The sequence below is a fragment of the Mesocricetus auratus genome, unplaced genomic scaffold (genome assembly GCF_017639785.1).
Source record: "Mesocricetus auratus isolate SY011 unplaced genomic scaffold, BCM_Maur_2.0 Super-Scaffold_100003, whole genome shotgun sequence".
Classification (NCBI taxonomy): Eukaryota; Metazoa; Chordata; class Mammalia; order Rodentia; family Cricetidae; genus Mesocricetus; species Mesocricetus auratus.
In genome coordinates, this window is record NW_024429188.1 from 13817540 (window position 1) to 13835402 (window position 17863).

The 17863-nt window shown below is 40.3% G+C and overlaps 1 protein-coding gene across 2 annotated transcripts; it reads left to right on the plus strand.

Annotated features, from left to right (window-relative positions):
• The first annotated feature begins 2422 nt into the window (after positions 1-2422).
• Positions 2423-17780, plus strand: Tlr8 (toll like receptor 8). Of its 2 annotated transcripts, XM_021229561.2 has the most exons (3): positions 2423-2533; positions 4869-4958; positions 13352-17780. In XM_021229561.2, the coding sequence occupies exon 3, from the start codon at positions 13358-13360 to the stop codon at positions 16442-16444; it is 3087 nt and encodes a 1028-aa protein (XP_021085220.1). In that variant the 5' UTR covers positions 2423-2533; positions 4869-4958; positions 13352-13357; the 3' UTR covers positions 16445-17780. The 2 variants fall into 2 exon arrangements, with proteins under 2 accessions (XP_021085220.1, XP_021085219.1); XM_021229560.2 differs by lacking the exon at positions 4869-4958 and having other exon boundaries at positions 2446-2533.
• The last annotated feature ends 83 nt before the right edge of the window (positions 17781-17863 follow it).

The window sequence follows — 17863 nt, forward strand, 5'->3', positions numbered from 1 at the left end:
CCACCCATTGTGGGCTTTTTAGTCATGTATGGTCAGTGACAGCTGTTATCCTGTAATGTTTGGGTCTCTCTGCCTTATAAGGCTGGGTTTGAAACTGTTTACCTGATTGGCCAAACTTGGCTAGGGGACTTCCTGGACTCCAGCTTAGTTCATTATATACAATGAGATAGTTTCATATCTAAAATGGAGACACACTCTGGCCCCTTCAATCTTATTCACACACACACACACACACACACACACACACACACACACACACCTACATGCATCCACACAAATAAAATAAAAAAGAAATATATATGTATCAGTGAGTAAAGGTACTTGCTGCCAAGCCTAAAGACCAGAGTTTGAACTCTGGAACCCACACTGTGGAAGGAAACAAACAACCCTCAAAGCTGTCCTCTGGCCTCCACATGTAAGCCACAGTGTTTGTGTGTGTGTGTGTGTGCATAATCATGTTTTATTAGATTCCAATTAACTGTTCTATAATTTGTTGGTATTTTGAACCTTTGAAACCAAACCACAAGAGTCACATTCTTGCCAGGCGATGGTGGTGCACGCCTTTAATCCCAGCACTCGGGAGGCAGAGGCAGGAGGATCTCTGTGAATTTGAGGCCGGGCTAGACCGACAGCCTTCAAAACAATACAGAGAAACCCTGTCTCGTAAAAAAAAAAAAGTCACTTTCTTCTATCTAGTCCAAGATACCCTGATCAACCACCCTACTACTTTTTTGTTGGTGCTGTTTTTGTTTAGAGTGTTGGTTTTCTGAAATAGGATCTGTGTGAAGCCTTTGCTAACCTGGAACCTACTATAGAGAACAAGCTGTTCTCAAATTTATGGTGATCCTCCTGCCTCTACCTTCCAAGTGCTCAGATTACAAGTGTGTACCACCATACTTGGCTAGAACTTATGAACAGTGTTTCAGGTGAAATCAAGTCTTTGATTTCTGAGGCCTTGCCCTCCTGAGGCTATGCCTTCCCTGTGATAATGGACTCTATCGTTTCTTAGGCTGTAAGCCAAAATAATCTTTCCTCTCTTAAAAAAAAGATGACTGGTTATGTCACAAATGCCTATGTTCCTTGATGACCTGGATCCTGGAAAGCTCTCTTTAAAAAATAGATGTCTGGTTGTGTCACAAATCCCTGAGCTGTCTGTGTCTTTATGACCTGGGTCCTGGAAAGTTATCCCCAGTCATGGCCAGATCTTGAATTCCTCAAGGACTGGTCCTCAAAGGTCACTCTAGGAATGATCACCCAAGCCATTCTGTGACTCATGCAAGACATTCCTTCATAAGCAGACCTTCTACAGTCTACATAAATGAATGTCACCCCAGTGTGGTTACCTAGTATTTGGTGGGAGAGGATACTGTAGAACAAAACATCTCACTCAGACCTATTTTTTTCTTCAGAGGCCATCAGCTCTGTCTGTAAAGAGTCAACTTCTCAGGACAAGAGGCAAATTTCTGATATCATGTATGTTCTCACATAGTGAGAGACAAATAAACTTCCACAGTCATTTCATTTATAAAATTCAAAAGTGACTAACCACTGAGGACAGTTTTATACTATTTAGCGATAAGAAAAGATAGAATTCCTTTTTGAGGGTGAGAATATTTTTATATTTAGATATTGAAGCTAGTAGTCATATTCAGCATGTCAAATTGCCAAATGTTCCTGTGTAAAATTTTGTTTTTACTTCTGGGCCAAGGTTTGGTTCCAAGGTTCTTGATTGCGGATTTGTGGATGCCTTTCTAGGGGGAAACTTGATGAGGCCCTGGCCCTGGAAGCTCCAAGTCTAATTTTACCCAGCCAAATCAAAGAAGGAAAAAATCCCAGCTTCTAGAATGCTCATTGTCTACTCATTCATTCATTCACTTAATGAACATTTACTTTATTTTTTTCAGTGAACACTTATTGAGCTTACATTGCATGCCAGGTGCTACATGAAATAGAAAGACCCCAGCCATGGTTCAGTGGGCAACCCCCTAGCCACCTACACAGTGTTGTAGCCTTGAAAATGTGTGGAGCAAAGAAGAAGCACTTGTGAGTTAAATACCTAGAGTTTCAGAAATTCCAAATTTGATACAAATTTATGGTAAAGTTGTTTGATTTTGAAGAATACACTACATCTTTTTTCCATTAAAATGGCATTTTTCTCTGTTTTATCACCCATTTTCCTCCCAATCTGCTCACCAAAACCCTAAGATATCCATAGACATCAATACATATCAACTCATAAAATACGCTGTGTGGGTTATATGAAAATAATTTTATAAATGACTTTTTCTCTGATTTGAGTTTCGAAATGTTGATGCACAGCCAATAAATGATTTGGCAACAGTTAAGAAATCACAAGTTCCTGTCTTCCCATATAAACTTCTGCAAATCCCATGCTAGGCTCTGCTGATGCTAAAGAGATCAAATTTCAGAAATTTGCCAGTGCCTTCTCTCTGCACGCCTACTTTACACAAAGATCAGCACTGCGCTGTTACTGCAAGCTATTGAACCTTGGAGGGACCTCAACTGGAAAGAGGTAAGCTGGGCCTGATCTTGTCTCAAAGATCTCTGGGGGGAAAAAACGTGGCTTCCCATCCAGAAATTCGAGTTGGTAGCTACTGATGTGAACAAAGAAAGTAATAACTCAACAAAGCACTGGCAGAGGTCAAAGAAACCTAGTAGTACACACAGTATGCTGGGAGGATTACCAGTGAGGATTACCAGTGTGGATATTAATGTAAACCAATTAGAGAGTGAACTTTGAAAGCCGACTGCAGTGATACACATATCATTTTAAACCAGGAAGCAAGACCCTTCCAAAGTAGAATTTGAGTTGGTCTACTATTTTACAGCCCTGATAAAGAGCACATTTTCTTCTAGAACAACAGGGTTGGGGATGATGGAGGAGACAAACATTTTTATCTTCCTTTGGCTGTAGAGCATGGTTAATTCCCTCCTTTTACAGCAGTGGTTCTCAACATTCCTAACGCTGCTACCCTTTAATACAGTTCTTCATGATGCGGTGAATAAATAATTCATAAAATTATTTTCGTTGCTACTTCACAGCTGTAACTGTAACTGTTATGAAGAATTGTAATATAAATATCAGCGTTTCCCCATGGAGTTAGGTGGCCCACAAAGGGTCACGACCCATAAGTTGAGAACCATTGTTTTACAGACATATCTGTCTCTGCAGCCTAGTGATAGCTGAACTTAACTACTAAAAGCTTGAATTTCAGTAACAACAGCTACTTCTCCTGGTTGGGGTTTTAAAATACACATCTCACTACCTCTGCTGCTATTGCTCTACATTGTCTAGATACAGTAAGTCATCTGCTTTTATCTGTCAAAAAGTGTCGGATGGAAATGCAAGCAAGCTACAGTCTTGGTGAATGATGTATTTTATAGAAAATTCAGGGAAGTTTAAAGAGAAATTGGAAAGTTTGACTTGAAAAGAATCTCATCCAAAATTGACCACATATATATTTCCCAGCCATTTAGTGCTTATTAAAGTCATTGGTGTGATTTTGGCAATAATTTAATGTCTATTTAACTTATTGGAAGTTAATTTTATACTCACTTAAAGTCCATTATGAATCGTGACTATCTACTCATTTTGCACTAAATTTTAAGATGCTTACAAATGACTGCACTGGCCTATATGGGTTTGGTTCAAATAGGCCAACAGCACATGTGACATTGGAACTGAAGTTGTCCATTTCTATTTGGTAAATTACTATGATGGTCAGCATAGCTGTAACATAAGAAAGTAAAATATAGAATAGCAAGAAAATCAAAGTAAGCTTGTACAACTATCCACCTCATTCCCACTGATGACAGGTGGGAGCCAAGAACCTCTTGATACAAATTAGAATCATGGAGAGAATCTTAAGAGAAAAAATGGGTTATGTCTAGCTAGGCATTAGTAGTTTTTGAAATACACTTGTATCTCCAATGTGCAGCCACAGTTAAAAGCCATTTTCTCAGTGATACATGAAGGGCTTGGTCTTTTCATTAATGAACACAGTATTTTCTTGGGAATGGGAGAAAAAATTACAAAGAGCCCTGAAGCTTGTTTACTAGCCACCATGGCTTGATTTCAGAGAGCAAAGTAGAAGCCCCAGATCTACTTCTCTGACAAGCTGAGGTCACAGATAAATATGATGGCAGTTGAGAGCCTAGACACTACCCAAGATACTAGTATTGTGTCTGGAGTTCAGCCTGAGCATGACCCTCAAGAGTCTCTCCACTGCCTTTTATCTTTCCATGTGAAGAAAAAAACCAGCAGAATTGATGGGAAAGAAGGAAAGCTTGTGGGAAGCTCCGACTCAGAGAGAATGCCATGGCAGAGGAAGTCATTACCCATAGTTAATTAGATAATATCTCCAGGTATATCTTTATGACATTCATGGGGTCTATTCTGGACATCACCATTTTGAAGGCATGCCTTTCTAAGTTCAACTGGGATGTTAAATAGAGGTGTGTGTGTGTGTGTGTGTGTGTGTGTGTGTGTGTGTGTGTGTGTGTGTGTGTGTGTGTTCAGGAGCAAATGCATATGTGTATATGTGTGCATTCCTTAGACTCTGTTTTAATGTTTGAGACAGGGTCCCTTGCATAGCTGGAACCATGAGCCCCATTGTTATACCTGCCTCTGCCTTTCCAGCCACTATACCTAGGTTTTCTTTTCTATTCTTTTTTCTTTTCCTTCCTTCCTTCTTTCCTTCCCCACTCCTCTCTCTCTTTGGAATGTGGTTCTGGAGATCAAACTCAGTTCTTTGAGCTTTCAAAGCAAACATTTTTATCAACAGAGCCATATCCCCAGCCAGATTTTTACTATACTATTTTGCTCTTCTTTTTTTTTCTATTTACAGATTTTGCTATTTTTAACCTATGGACTCAAAATATGGTTATTGGGAGATACAAACAAAGAGTTTATTTTAACACAAACCCTGTGGTTCTGGGTGAGTATTAACAAGTGCAAACAGTGCATTCTTTTCATGTGATTAGAGAGAAAGCTGTTCATTGGTACTTAAGTCTAGTCTCATTAGCTTTGGGGTCATCCTATTGAAATTCAGAGGACCAGGAATGCCAGGGATGCTCTCGTGGTGGTCTAATTAGCACAGAAAGGCAAAGTAAAATATCTTCCCCTGGTGTTTGTACCATGTAGATGTGAAATATATTATGGTTTATCATTTTTGAGAGTTTTTTGCTATTTGTTTGAGTGTTTTGCTTGCATGTGTGTATTGTACCATGTGTGTGCCTGGTGCCCATAAGTGTCAAAATATGGTGACAGATTGTCTGGAGCTGGAGTTTTAGATGACTGTGACTCAACAAATATGTGGTGGGAACCGAACCTAGGTCTTCAGCAAAAGCAATAAGCCTCTTAAGTACTGAACCACCTCTCCATTCCCTAGCTATGATGGTTTTGCTTATCACTGTAACCAGCTCATTGTCAATTTGCTCCTAACTCTTGGAACCATCTGAGCATATCTAAACCCTGTTTCAGTTTGTCGACCTACTATGGGAGCAGCTTTAGATAAATTCACCTCTCAAAGCATCAGGTTCCAAGTCTGGGAAACAGGGGCTTATAAAACCAGCCACTTTGTTGAGTTATATGAGGTTGAAATAAACAGATGCATGTACTGTACTCCCCTTTGTCTCCCCTTATAGAAAACCCCTCCACGATCCAAAAGGCATGCTTTTCACATATCCTTAAATGTACTGAATCAGGATCCATCCCTTCAGCATCAAGTGCTTTTGATTGGCATTATGTTTTCTCTTGTCCTCCAAAGCAGTGCATGAATCCATCAGATTTAGGGGAGACATAATAAAGGATCTACTATTAATTTCAACAAACCTGATAAATTATGTTTGTGTATCTATTTCTTTTTAAAATATTTAGTTTTATTTTTGTATATAAGTGTTTGTATTCATATATGTAAGTGTCCTGCATGCATGGCTGGTTCCCTTGTAGATGGTGTCAGATCTCCTGGAGCTGGAATTACAGGTTGTTCCAAGCCACCATATGGGTACTGAATCAGGGCTCTCTGCAAGAGAAATACGTGCTCTTAACCCAGGAACCATGTCTTTATCTCCAGTATATATATATTCCTTAGTTAGTTAACTGGCATAACAAATCAGTGATCACCATTATCAAATAAAAACTAATGTGGAACCACTAAAAGTAAGGCAGAACTTCAGGGTAACAAATTTTCAGCTCTCCTTGAATCCTACCTACACGGTGCCAGAACAGTTAAGTGATTTAATTTGTTGTATATAATGATCAATAGGATTTTTGGACCCTTTGGAGTTATCAGGCCTAAGCAGGAACATTTCCAGAAAGGGGTAAAGCTGGTCTGAGGTAAATTACACCAGGTTAAAGAGAAGTCAAACTTGTTTGTTTTGTTTTGTTTTTTGTTGGTTTTTTGTTTTTGTTTTTGTTTTTCATTGCTAAGAGGAAGAAGTCAGGGCCTTTGGCATGCTAAATGAGCACTCAACTGCTAAGCTACACTGCCAAATCCTTTTTGTGTTTTGTTGGTTGGTTTGGTTTTTATTATTTGAACCAGGATCTCACTAAGCAACTCAGGTTAGTCTTGACCTCACATTTCTCTTGCCTCTGAGTCTAATTTGTCTTGAAGGAAACCTTGAAGAGTGAGAAGGAAAGAGTTATCTGTGCAAAATGACTGAATCCTAAGAGGTGTGTAAAAGGGGTACAACTCTACACCCTGCTGCCCCACCTACAATGTGGATTATGTGGTCTCACCTAGAGGTGCTGTGGTTCCAGTACTCAAGCACCTAGAGTTAGTTGTCCTGTCTGAAGACCACTGGACCAACAGGTACAGGGTGGCTCCCAGCCCACCCAAAATCAGGTAGGGAGCACTTCTAGAACTGCTCTTTTCATTACACCAGGGTTTCCAAAGGGCTCAGTAGGTGTCCGTCAGCATACAATGTGAAAAGAAAGGTTGGTGTGAGGTGACCGAGGTGGCGTTCCTTCAGTTGTTTGGTGCCTACAAGAGAACAGAAGACTATGTACTATGGATGCAATCAGTGTGCAGATCATGCATTGCACAGAAACTAGAAAACAAAAGCTATGAGACCACTTCCAGAGTAATGACAGCTGCTTTTTGGTAGACAGAGGGGAAGTTAAGCAGTTTTCTTTCTTTCTTTTGTTATTTTCTCGGTGGGGTTCATGATTCATGGGGCTTCTTTAAATAAATGAGTTTCGGTTTTCTCCAGTTGACCAAGGCAACACCCAGTAAATCCTGAGGGCCCTGCAACTGCGTCCTTCTCTGCAGTGATTTTAGGCTGTCAATTCAAGGTATGACTGTGCAGAGAGCTTTTTGGACAAATTATCCTGGTAGTGACATCCCATGAACCACTGTTTTTTATACACTCTCACTTTCCTGTTTAGCCAAATGTCAGAAATGTGAGTGTTCAATCAGCAGAAATATATGCTCTTCACTGTTTCACAAGTCCAAAATCCACATTATGCGGGCAGATGTAATTCCTCTGTGGGGGGTCTGAAGAGAACCCTAAGAAAGGACAGGGGCACTAGGAAGCTCAGTGTTCAAGGTAAATAATCTCTTTGTGCTATCATTAACAACAAACCAGAAACAGAAGAAATTGTTCAGCAATTAAAAGCATGCATTGCAGCCAGGCAAAGGTGGCGCATGCCTTTATTTTCAGCACTTGGGAAGCAGAGGCAGGTGGATCTCTGTGAGTTCAAGGCCAGCCTGGTCTACAGAGTGAGTTCCAGTACATCCAGGGCTGTTACACAGAGAAACTCTGTCTTGAAAATCTCAAAACAAAACAAAAACGAAAGCATGCATTGCTCTTATATAGGATCAAAAGTTTAGTTCTCAGAGCCCAAATGGGGCAGCTCACAACCACCTGTAACTCCAGCTCTAGAAGATCTGATGTCCTTTTCTGGCTTCCAGGGACACCTGCACTCACATGCACATATCCCCTCCACACACAAGTATATAAATTAAAATAAAAATAAATCTTGCCTGGCAGTGGTAGTGCACACCTTTAATCCCAGCACTTGGGAGGCAGAGGCAGGCGGATCTCTGTGAGCTCGAGACCAGCCTAGTCTACCAGAACAAGTTCCAGGACAGCCTGCAAAGCCACAGAGAAACCCTGCCACAAAAAACCAAATAAATAAATAAATAAATCTTAAAAAAAGAAACTACAAATCATGCCAGGTGTCTTGGCACGCAAATGCAATCCTACCGTTCAGGAAGCTGAGGAGAATCATGAGTTCAAGGCCAGTCTGTACTGCAGAGTGAGAACCTATCTCAAAACAAAACGAAAATCAAAAAACTCAGCAAGTGTCAGTTCTCAAGTCATATCTGTTTGTGTGCAGAAATGTTGAAACTGCAGCCAGACTGAGGGGAGCAAGTGAGGCTTTTTTTTCCATCATGGATTTTCATTAACCAAGTTTTGTTTTCAAGGTCCCCTATCATTTTGCAGTTATGGCATGTATCTCCCTAGTCTCACCTTGATTCAGGCCTACGTCCCCAAAGTGATTCCATGCAACTTCCTGCCTTGGGTGCTAAAGTGGATGATCATTAGTGAGACAGATGCCAGAGTTCCCAGAGCTGAGCCTGGAATGAGCATGGTTCCTGTGCTCCACCAGCAGAGGATTCCTTAATGCTCTATCCCTCCTGTTACCTCCATGGTAATTCATCTTGGCCTTGACTTTTGTCTAAGGCTCCTGGATTTCACCATCCCAGACTGTAAGTCTGGTAAGGGGTGAAACAAGGACAATCTAACACACACACACACACACACACACACACACACACACACACACACACACACACACACCACATAGACACAAACATACACAGTGTTTTGCCTGCTTGTATGTCTGTCCATCACTTCCATCCAGTATCTATAGAAGCCAGAGGAGGGTGTTGGATCCCCTGGAACTGGAGTTATAAACAGTTAGGAGCTGCCATGTGGGTGTTGGGTATTTAACCCAGGTCCTCTGGAAGTGCATTGCAACCAGTGTTCTTAATCACTGGGTCCTCTCTCCACTTCCTAGTCTAACTTCTTATTCAGACTCTCAACCAATCCACTGGCCAGCCTCCCCTGAGAGGCCTATTCTTCCCAGCTCCCAAACCTTTCCAGGATTCCATGCTACAAACTATTCTATGGAATTATTCCATTTCTGTATGTGTCTGCCTCTGTTTGTCTCTATATATTTTATTTTCGTTATTGCATTCGTGTATTTGAAAAGTTGCTGCTTCTCTATTCTACTGTCATAGTTATAATTTCATATTGTTTCACTTATTATACTATGGTGAGCATGAATTTGTGATAGACAGAAGGAGAGGAGGGGAGGAGTGGGGAAGGAGGAGAGAGGAATAGGAAAACAGAGATATATTTAGGTCTATGTTCCACTGGGATGTGCTCATGAAAGGGCTGTACATATTAAGTACGTATCAGTACCAACAGTCAGATGAAATGGATCAAGGAGTCTAGGAAGAAGACAAGGATGGAAGGAAGAGAAAAAAATGACAAGAGAGGAGAGAGAGAGGAAAGAAAAGAAGAGGAAAAAGAAGTCTGTCTTTCTTCGTTTGGGATTCAGCTTCTGTTTGCTATCCTTATAGTAGCCCTTTACTGAAGAAATGCAGCCTTTGCTAGGTTTTATTTGTGTGTGTGTGTGTGTGTGTGTGTGTGTGTGTGTGTGTGTGTGTGTGTGTGTCTACACTCTCTGCCACTCTAAAATCTAGATGAATGTGGTATGGTGTGTTAGGGAGTGTTTGGTGATGTGCAGTGGACTTCAGCTGAGTACTTCAGGAAATAAGCATTAGCAAATGTGGTGTTTTGAATGAGTATAACCCTGATAGCCTCATAAATTTGAATGCTTGATTCCCAGTTGGTACACTATTTAGGAAGGATTAGGAGGTGCGGCCTTCTTGGAGGAGGTGTATCACTAGGGGTGGACTTTAAAGTTTCAAAAGCCCGTGCCAGGCCTGTCTCACCCTATTTCAGCCTCAACTTTGTATCAGATACGAGCTCTCAGATACTGTACTTGCACCATGTCTGCCTGCCTGCCACCATGCTCTCCACTCTGGTAATCATGGACCAACCCTCCGAAACTGTAAGCAAGTCTTCAACTAAATGCCTTTTGTTATATAAGTTGCCTTGGTTGTGGTTTCTCTTCACAGCGATAAACAGTAACTAAGACAGCAATGGACAGAAACACTGGGAGGGGTTGTGTGGGGTGTCAAGGCTTGACCAGTGATGAATCAACCATTTCTCTTCAACCTCCTTGCTGCTCACTACTCAACATTTTAAGAACTTTTCAAATTTCAGCTATTTAGAACTTATCCACTCATGTTCTTGTCTCAGTGCTGTTTTAGAAGACTGATGTTAGAAACCAGGAAGTTCCATTCATTTCCATGACCTATAATTCATACTTGGGTACTTTAGACTGAGAAACTGGTTTCATCCTGAAGGGACATTGAACAACTCCCCATAAACTCTTTTGTTGGTAACAGTGGTTCATAGAGCATTTCATGCTGAATTACTCTACTTGTATGAACTTATATTTGAAACTAGGTGTGGAAATCTTAATTTGAGTAAGTGGGGCCACAGTATATGGAGCCTGATCTCTTGATTCACTAAGGGTGACTTTCACATCAATAGCTCTATTAGTTTGCAAAGGATTTAAAATATCTGGGATTTGGATTTTACCATGACACATGTTCCCCATAGAACCTTTACAAATTAATGTGTTTTTTATTTTGTAGTTAAAGTTGTAATAGGAACCTTATCAACACTCTCTCAGTGAGATGATCAAGGTCTACTTCAACTGGGAAAGTCAGGTTGATAGCATGTAGTCTTGGTCTTACTAGAATGACACATTGTACTTCTATAATGTCTTTTTTTCCAAAACTTATAACCTCAGTCTAATCATAACAAAAATGTCATGTAAGTCTAACAGAAAGACCTTCTACATAACTGTCTTCTTATCTTTATTGTCTTCCTATCTAATGTTCTATCTAACTTTCTAATTTTCAGTATAGACATCAGATAGGTTGGTATTTTCACTGATGTTTTTTTTCAGTGTTGAGTTTAAAAACAGTTCCTAAAATGAAATATACACCCAATAAATATTTGATGAATGAATGATTATAAAAATTGTCGCCGGGCGGTGGTGGCACACACCTTTAATCCCAGCACTCAGGAGGCAGAGGCAGGCAGATCTCTGTGAGTTCGAGGCCGGGCTGGACCAACAGCCTCCAAAACAATACAGGGAAACCCTGTCTCGTAAAACCAAAAAAAAAATTGTCTTATATTTTTTTTCATTGCTATACAGTATTCTGTGAAAGTACTACAACCAGCTCTCTACCCATAGACATTTAGATTTTCCAATTTTTGCTTTTGCTAAAAGTTTTGCTTAGAACATATTTCTATGTGGATATTAGTATGTGTAGCTATGTCTTCGGGATCTACCTCTAGAATTGAAATTGTTGATTCTGAGTATATATTTCTAGCTTTTGAAAAGTGTTGAAAACAGCTGTCCATCTTAGATGTAGCATTAACTTATATTTCAACCAGCAAAATATGAGACTTCCTGTTTCACAGTATGTCGAGCTGCACAATAGATTTTATTTAAAACTGGGATCAGTATAATTTATTGAGAGAGACTGAATATGCTTTTCTATGCTTAAGAAGTGCTCACAGGGGTAAGAGAGATGGCTCAGTGGTTGACAGAACTCTTCCAGACCACCCACATCAATTCCCATCACCTACCTGTTGGCTTACAAGCTCCAGTTCCAGGGGAACCCAATGCCCTCTTTTGGCCTCCTAGGGTACCAGGCACACATGATGTACAGATGTGCATGCTGCCAGAACATCTATGCACATAAACATCTACTCACATTTTAGCTTTCAATGTTAATATATTTTGATCCATTTTCTATTGAGTTGTGTTTATAAGAGGATTCTACACAATAGGAACCTATTAAATATAAATGGACAGATGAAACAGATCAGCCAGCCTTAAAATGGATCCAAATGTGCAAGAAAGTTGTACGTGGAACACTGAGTGTAGCAAAGCAGGGATCAGGTGATTCAGCAGGTGATTCTGTAATAGCTTTGCTTCAGTTTCAAAAACAATAATTTGACAAGTGGTGGTAGCCCCCATCTTCAATCCCAGCACTTGGGAAGTAGAGGCATGTGGATCTCTGAGTTCAAGGTCAACCTGGTCTAGAGAGCCAGTTCCAGGACAGCCAGGGTTACACAGAAAAACCTCGTATCCAAAAGCAAAACAAAAAGGAAAGAATAAGAGTTTACCTCTCGCACTTGATGCCAAAACAGTTCTAGTGGGGTAAGATACTTTAACGTGAGAAAATGAAATTACAAATTTAAGAGGAGAAATGTTAAGAATTTTTTCATTTTTTAAAGAAAATGGTTGTTTATAGCAATTGCTGTTTGTAGCAATGTAAAGAACTATGAGAAAATGATATGTATCATCACTACAGAGGAACAAAAAGCAGAGGAAATAATTGCAAGAACTATGGAAAGCAGGTGATGACTTTGACTTAAGTGTCTTGGCTAATACTACAATGGATGCAGGACTTGAGTTCTTGGGAACTGGACAAAGTTTTTTCAGAGTTTTGCCATAAAGGGCTGGGGAAACAACTCAGTATCAAAAGCACTTGCTATGTTGTGTAAGAACCCAAGTTCAGAGCCCCTAGAAGCTACATAAAAGCTGAGCAAGTGTGGTAGCATGCATGTGATCCCATTTCTTGGGAGCCTGACACAATGGATCTCTCATGCAAACTTGCTATCCAGACTAGTCAAACTGGTAAGCCCTGTGTTTCATGAGAGATCTCACCTCAGGAAATCAGTAAACCAAATGGACAATGATTGAGGAAGAAAATTTGTGTCAATGTCTGACTTCCACATGTATGCATGCACACTAATACATATATGTCCACATACACTCGCCCACACACATGCATGCACACTACACATGCAAAAGAATAGTTACACAGATAGTTTGTTGCTAATATATATATATATACATATATATATATATGCCATGCCGTGCTATAGATTTTGTATTACCCACAACCATCCTTCATCTCAGACTCAATGTGGTGGGGATGGGGAGCATCTTGACTAATGCCTCTTCAAAAGCTTCCTGTCATCATATCTCAGAGAGTTTCATCTTTAACAGTTTTAGCCCCATGGGAGCTAAAACCAAACAAATATTCTGAAACTCGTTTGATGCACTGTATATAAGTATGATGGAACACTTTTAATTTCACCAAGCAACACCCAGCAAATGTTGCCACTCTAATGCTGTGTTTCTGCTGTTGGTTTCCTTTAGGAAAACATGTCCCTTCAGTCGTGGATGCTGACCTGCTTTTGCCTGCTCACCTCTGGAATCGGTGAGTCCTTCTTCAAAGCAAATTATTCCAGAAGCTATCCCTGTGACGAGAAAAGGAAAAATGACCTTGTGGTTGCTGAATGCAATGATCGTCGACTGCAAGAAGTTCCTCCAACTATAGCCAAATATGTGACAGAAATAGACCTGTCTCACAATTCCATCATGCATGTAACAAACGAGTCCTTTCGAGAGCTGCAAAACCTCACTAAAATAAATCTGAACCACAATGCCAACCAACAGCACCAAGATGAAAATAGAAAAGGTATGAATATTACAGATGGGGCATTCCTCAACCTAACAAATCTAAAGGTGTTACTGCTTGAAGACAACCAGTTATACACTATGCCTGCTGGCTTGCCTAAGTCTTTGACAGAACTTAGCCTAATTCAAAACAATATAGTTACGGTAACTAAAGGCAACACTTTGGGGCTTAGCAACTTGGAAAGCCTCTACTTGGGCTGGAACTGCTATTTTTATTGTAATCAAAACTTTAGCGTGGAAGACGGGGCCTTTAAAAGCCTTCCACACTTGCAGGTGCTCTCATTATCTTTCAACAGACTTGTTCACGTGCCTCCCAAACTACCAAACTCCCTAACAAAACTTTTTCTGAGCAATGCCAAGATCATGAATATCACTGAGGAAGACTTCAAGGGACTGGAACATTTAACATTACTAGATTTGAGTGGAAACTGTCCGAGGTGTTACAATGCCCCCTTTAATTGCACACCTTGCCACGGAAACGCTTCTATCCACATACATCCTCTCGCTTTTCAAAGTCTCACCCAACTTCGCTATCTAAACCTCTCTAGCACGTCCCTCAAGTGGATTCCTTCCACCTGGTTCAACAATCTGACAAATTTGAAGGAACTCCATCTTGAATTCAACTATTTACTGCAAGAAATTGCCTCAGGAGAATTTTTAACAAAACTACCCAATTTACAAATCCTTGATCTATCTTTCAACTTCCAATATACAAAATATTTACAATCTATTACTATTTCCCCAAACTTCTCTATGCTTCGTTCTCTCAAGAAATTGCACTTAAAGGGCTATGTATTCCGAGAACTTAAACAGGAACATTTCAAACCCCTCCAGAGTCTTCCAAACTTAACGACTATCAACTTGGGCATTAACTTTATCAGGAAAATTGATTTTAAAGTTTTCCAAGGTTTTCCTAACTTGAAAGTTATTTATTTGTCAGAAAACCGAATATCACCCAGAGAAGACAGTACAGATGGCTCGACTTTGCCATATCATATTCGTAAACGTCACTCAATGATGACCGAGTTTGATCCACACTCGAATTTTTATCATAGCACCAAACCTTTAATAAAGCCACAGTGTGCTAGTTATGGCAAAGCCTTGGATTTAAGTTTGAACAACATTTTTGTTATTGGGAGAAATCAATTTGAAGATTTTCGGGACATTGCCTGCTTAAATCTGTCCTTCAATGCCAACAGTCAAGTGTTGAATGGCACAGAATTCTCAAACATGCCCCACATCAAATATTTGGATTTATCCAACAACAGACTAGACTTTGATGATAACAAGGCTTTCAATGAACTTCGCAACCTAGAAGTGCTCGACCTGAGCCACAACGCACACTATTTCAGTATAGCAGGGGTAACACACCGTCTAGGATTTATCCAGAACTTAATAAATCTCAAGGTGTTAAACCTGAGCTACAACGGCATTTACACTCTCACAGATGACAAAGAGCTGAAAAGCATGTCCCTGAAAGAATTGGTTTTCAGTGGAAACCGCCTTGACCTGTTGTGGAATGCAGATGATAAGAGCTACTGGACCATTTTTAAAAGTCTCTGGAATCTGACATGCCTGGACTTATCTTACAATAACCTTCAACAAATCCCAAATGAAGCATTCCTCAGCTTGCCCCAGAGCCTCAGAGAGTTACATATCAATGGTAACAGGTTGCGTTTCTTTAATTGGACATCCCTCCAGAATTTTCCTCAGCTCCATTTGCTGGACTTACGGAAAAACAAGCTGTATTTTCTAACCAATTGCCTATCTAAGTTTACTCAATCCCTGAAGACACTGCTGCTGAGCAACAATAAGTTCGCTCACCTGCCCCCTGGCTTCCTCTCTGAAGCCAGCAGTCTGGTGCACCTGGATCTAAGTTTCAATGTGATAAGGATGATCAATAAATCCTCCCTGCAAACCAAGACTAAAACAAACTTGTCTGTTCTGGAACTAAGTGGGAACCATTTTGACTGCACGTGTGACATAAGTGATTTTCGAAGCTGGATAGATGAAAATGTGAATATCACAATTCCTAGATTGGTAGATGCTATTTGTACCAGTCCTGGGGATCAAACAGGGAAGAGTATCATGAGTCTAGAGCTTATGACTTGTGTTTCAGATATCACTGCAGCCATTCTGTTTTCCGTTACATTCCTTATCACATCCATGGTTATGTTGGTTGCCCTGGTTCGCCATCTGTTTTACTGGGATGTTTGGTTTATCTATCACATGTGTTCAGCTAAATTAAGAGGCTACAGGTCTTTGGCCACATCCCGAACTTTCTATGATGCTTACATTTCTTATGACACCAAAGATGTATCTGTTACAGACTGGGTAATCAATGAGCTGCGCTACCACCTTGAAGAGAGTGAAGACAAAAATGTTCTTCTGTGCTTAGAGGAGAGGGATTGGGATCCGGGATTAGCCATCATTGATAACCTCATGCAGAGCATAAACCAGAGCAAGAAAACGATCTTCGTTTTAACCAAAAAATATGCCAAGAGCTGGAACTTTAAAACAGCTTTTTACTTGGCCTTGCAGAGGCTAATGGATGAGAACATGGATGTGATTATCTTCATCCTCCTGGAGCCTGTGTTACAGTACTCACAGTACCTGAGGCTGCGGCGGCGAATCTGTAAGAGCACCATTCTCCAGTGGCCTGACAACCCCAAAGCAGAACACTTATTTTGGCAAAGTCTGAAAAACGTGGTCTTAACTGAAAATGATTCACGGTATAACAAGTTGTACATTGATTCCATTAGGCAATACTAATGCTGGGAAATCATGACTCCATGTCATCACAGAAACACATAGCTTCTTTGCAGTGAACTGTGGTGAGTGCAGGGACTCACAGCTGCTCGAGGTGCCGAGAAAAAGTGGCATACTCCGTTCTAAACAGGACTCTTGCACCAGCTTCTCTAAGGATGAGATAACTTTGTGGAAGAGGGGCCTGAAAGAGTTTGGGCTGGAAGACACGGAGAAGGACTGAAAATACTATCTTCTGAGCAGTACACAGCCACTGCAAGCAAGATCTCATAGCAACCATGGTTGCCTACAGTGGGCCTGCACAAAACTACTGAACATGTAAGGAAGTGGGTAGGTTGGTTAGCAGCAGTGGGGGAGACATGGGAAAAGGTGGGCATGAGAGTAACTAAAATGCATGGGTCTCTCGCAGAAACTTCACTCTGAAATCCACTTCCAAACTCACCCCCATGCAACTGTTCTCAAGATTCAGTTTCTTCTATGTGTTAGCCAAAGACTGCTATCAGTTTCCTGCTCTGTGGACTTCTCTCCCAAGGCAGCTTGCTTCATCAAAGCCAAGAAGAGGAGACACAGAGGTCTATAGCAAGAGTCAGTCTTTTGGAAGCTAATCAGGTAAATGCTAGCATACCAGTGCAGCAGTATTCTATTTGATAAAAGTCAACCACACATTCTACCAGCTCCAGGCAAAAAGTACCTCAGGTCCGGGGAAAGCTGTTGAAAACCAGGATAACAGAATTAGGAACACCTCACCTAAGAGAAAATAGTTTGACCAAAATAAGTGATTATCTGTGTCAGTCATTAACCATTCTTGGACCGAAATTCAGGGATAGCCTGCCATCTTCATCACAGATCACCAATATCAGAGAGACAGATTACATGGCTAATCTTAGCGTGTCCTAAGAATATTTGCTACTATGACTTGACATTAGGATGCTGGTGAAATTGATGATATAGGTGTGGCTATGGGGTTATATTACATTGTGATTGAATTAATCTTTCTTTTACAATGACTTTTCAAAACTTTTTTGAGATTATAATATAGTTACATCAGTTCCTCCTTCTTTTTCCTCCCTCCAAACCTTCTCACATACTCCCCTCTGACTTTTGCAAACGTTGCCTACAATATTTACTTTTAAGGTTTTCATGTGACTTAAAAACTGAAAAGGATAGTTTCCAAATTCCTTTTATTTCTTAACCATTTTAAAGGCATCCATTGAAATGAGAAGCTTTTGGAGTATTTATTAATTACCATTGGTGTACATCTTAAAATGAATGATTAAAATTTCTCCATTCTACATGACAAATGTGTGATAAATCTATAACAGGAAACCAGAATTGTAATATAGAAGTTGTCATCTGCATTGATTTTTTTGCTATTTCCTTTTTGAAAAATCTTCTGGAAAAATCAATAGGGAAGCAGTTTTCATA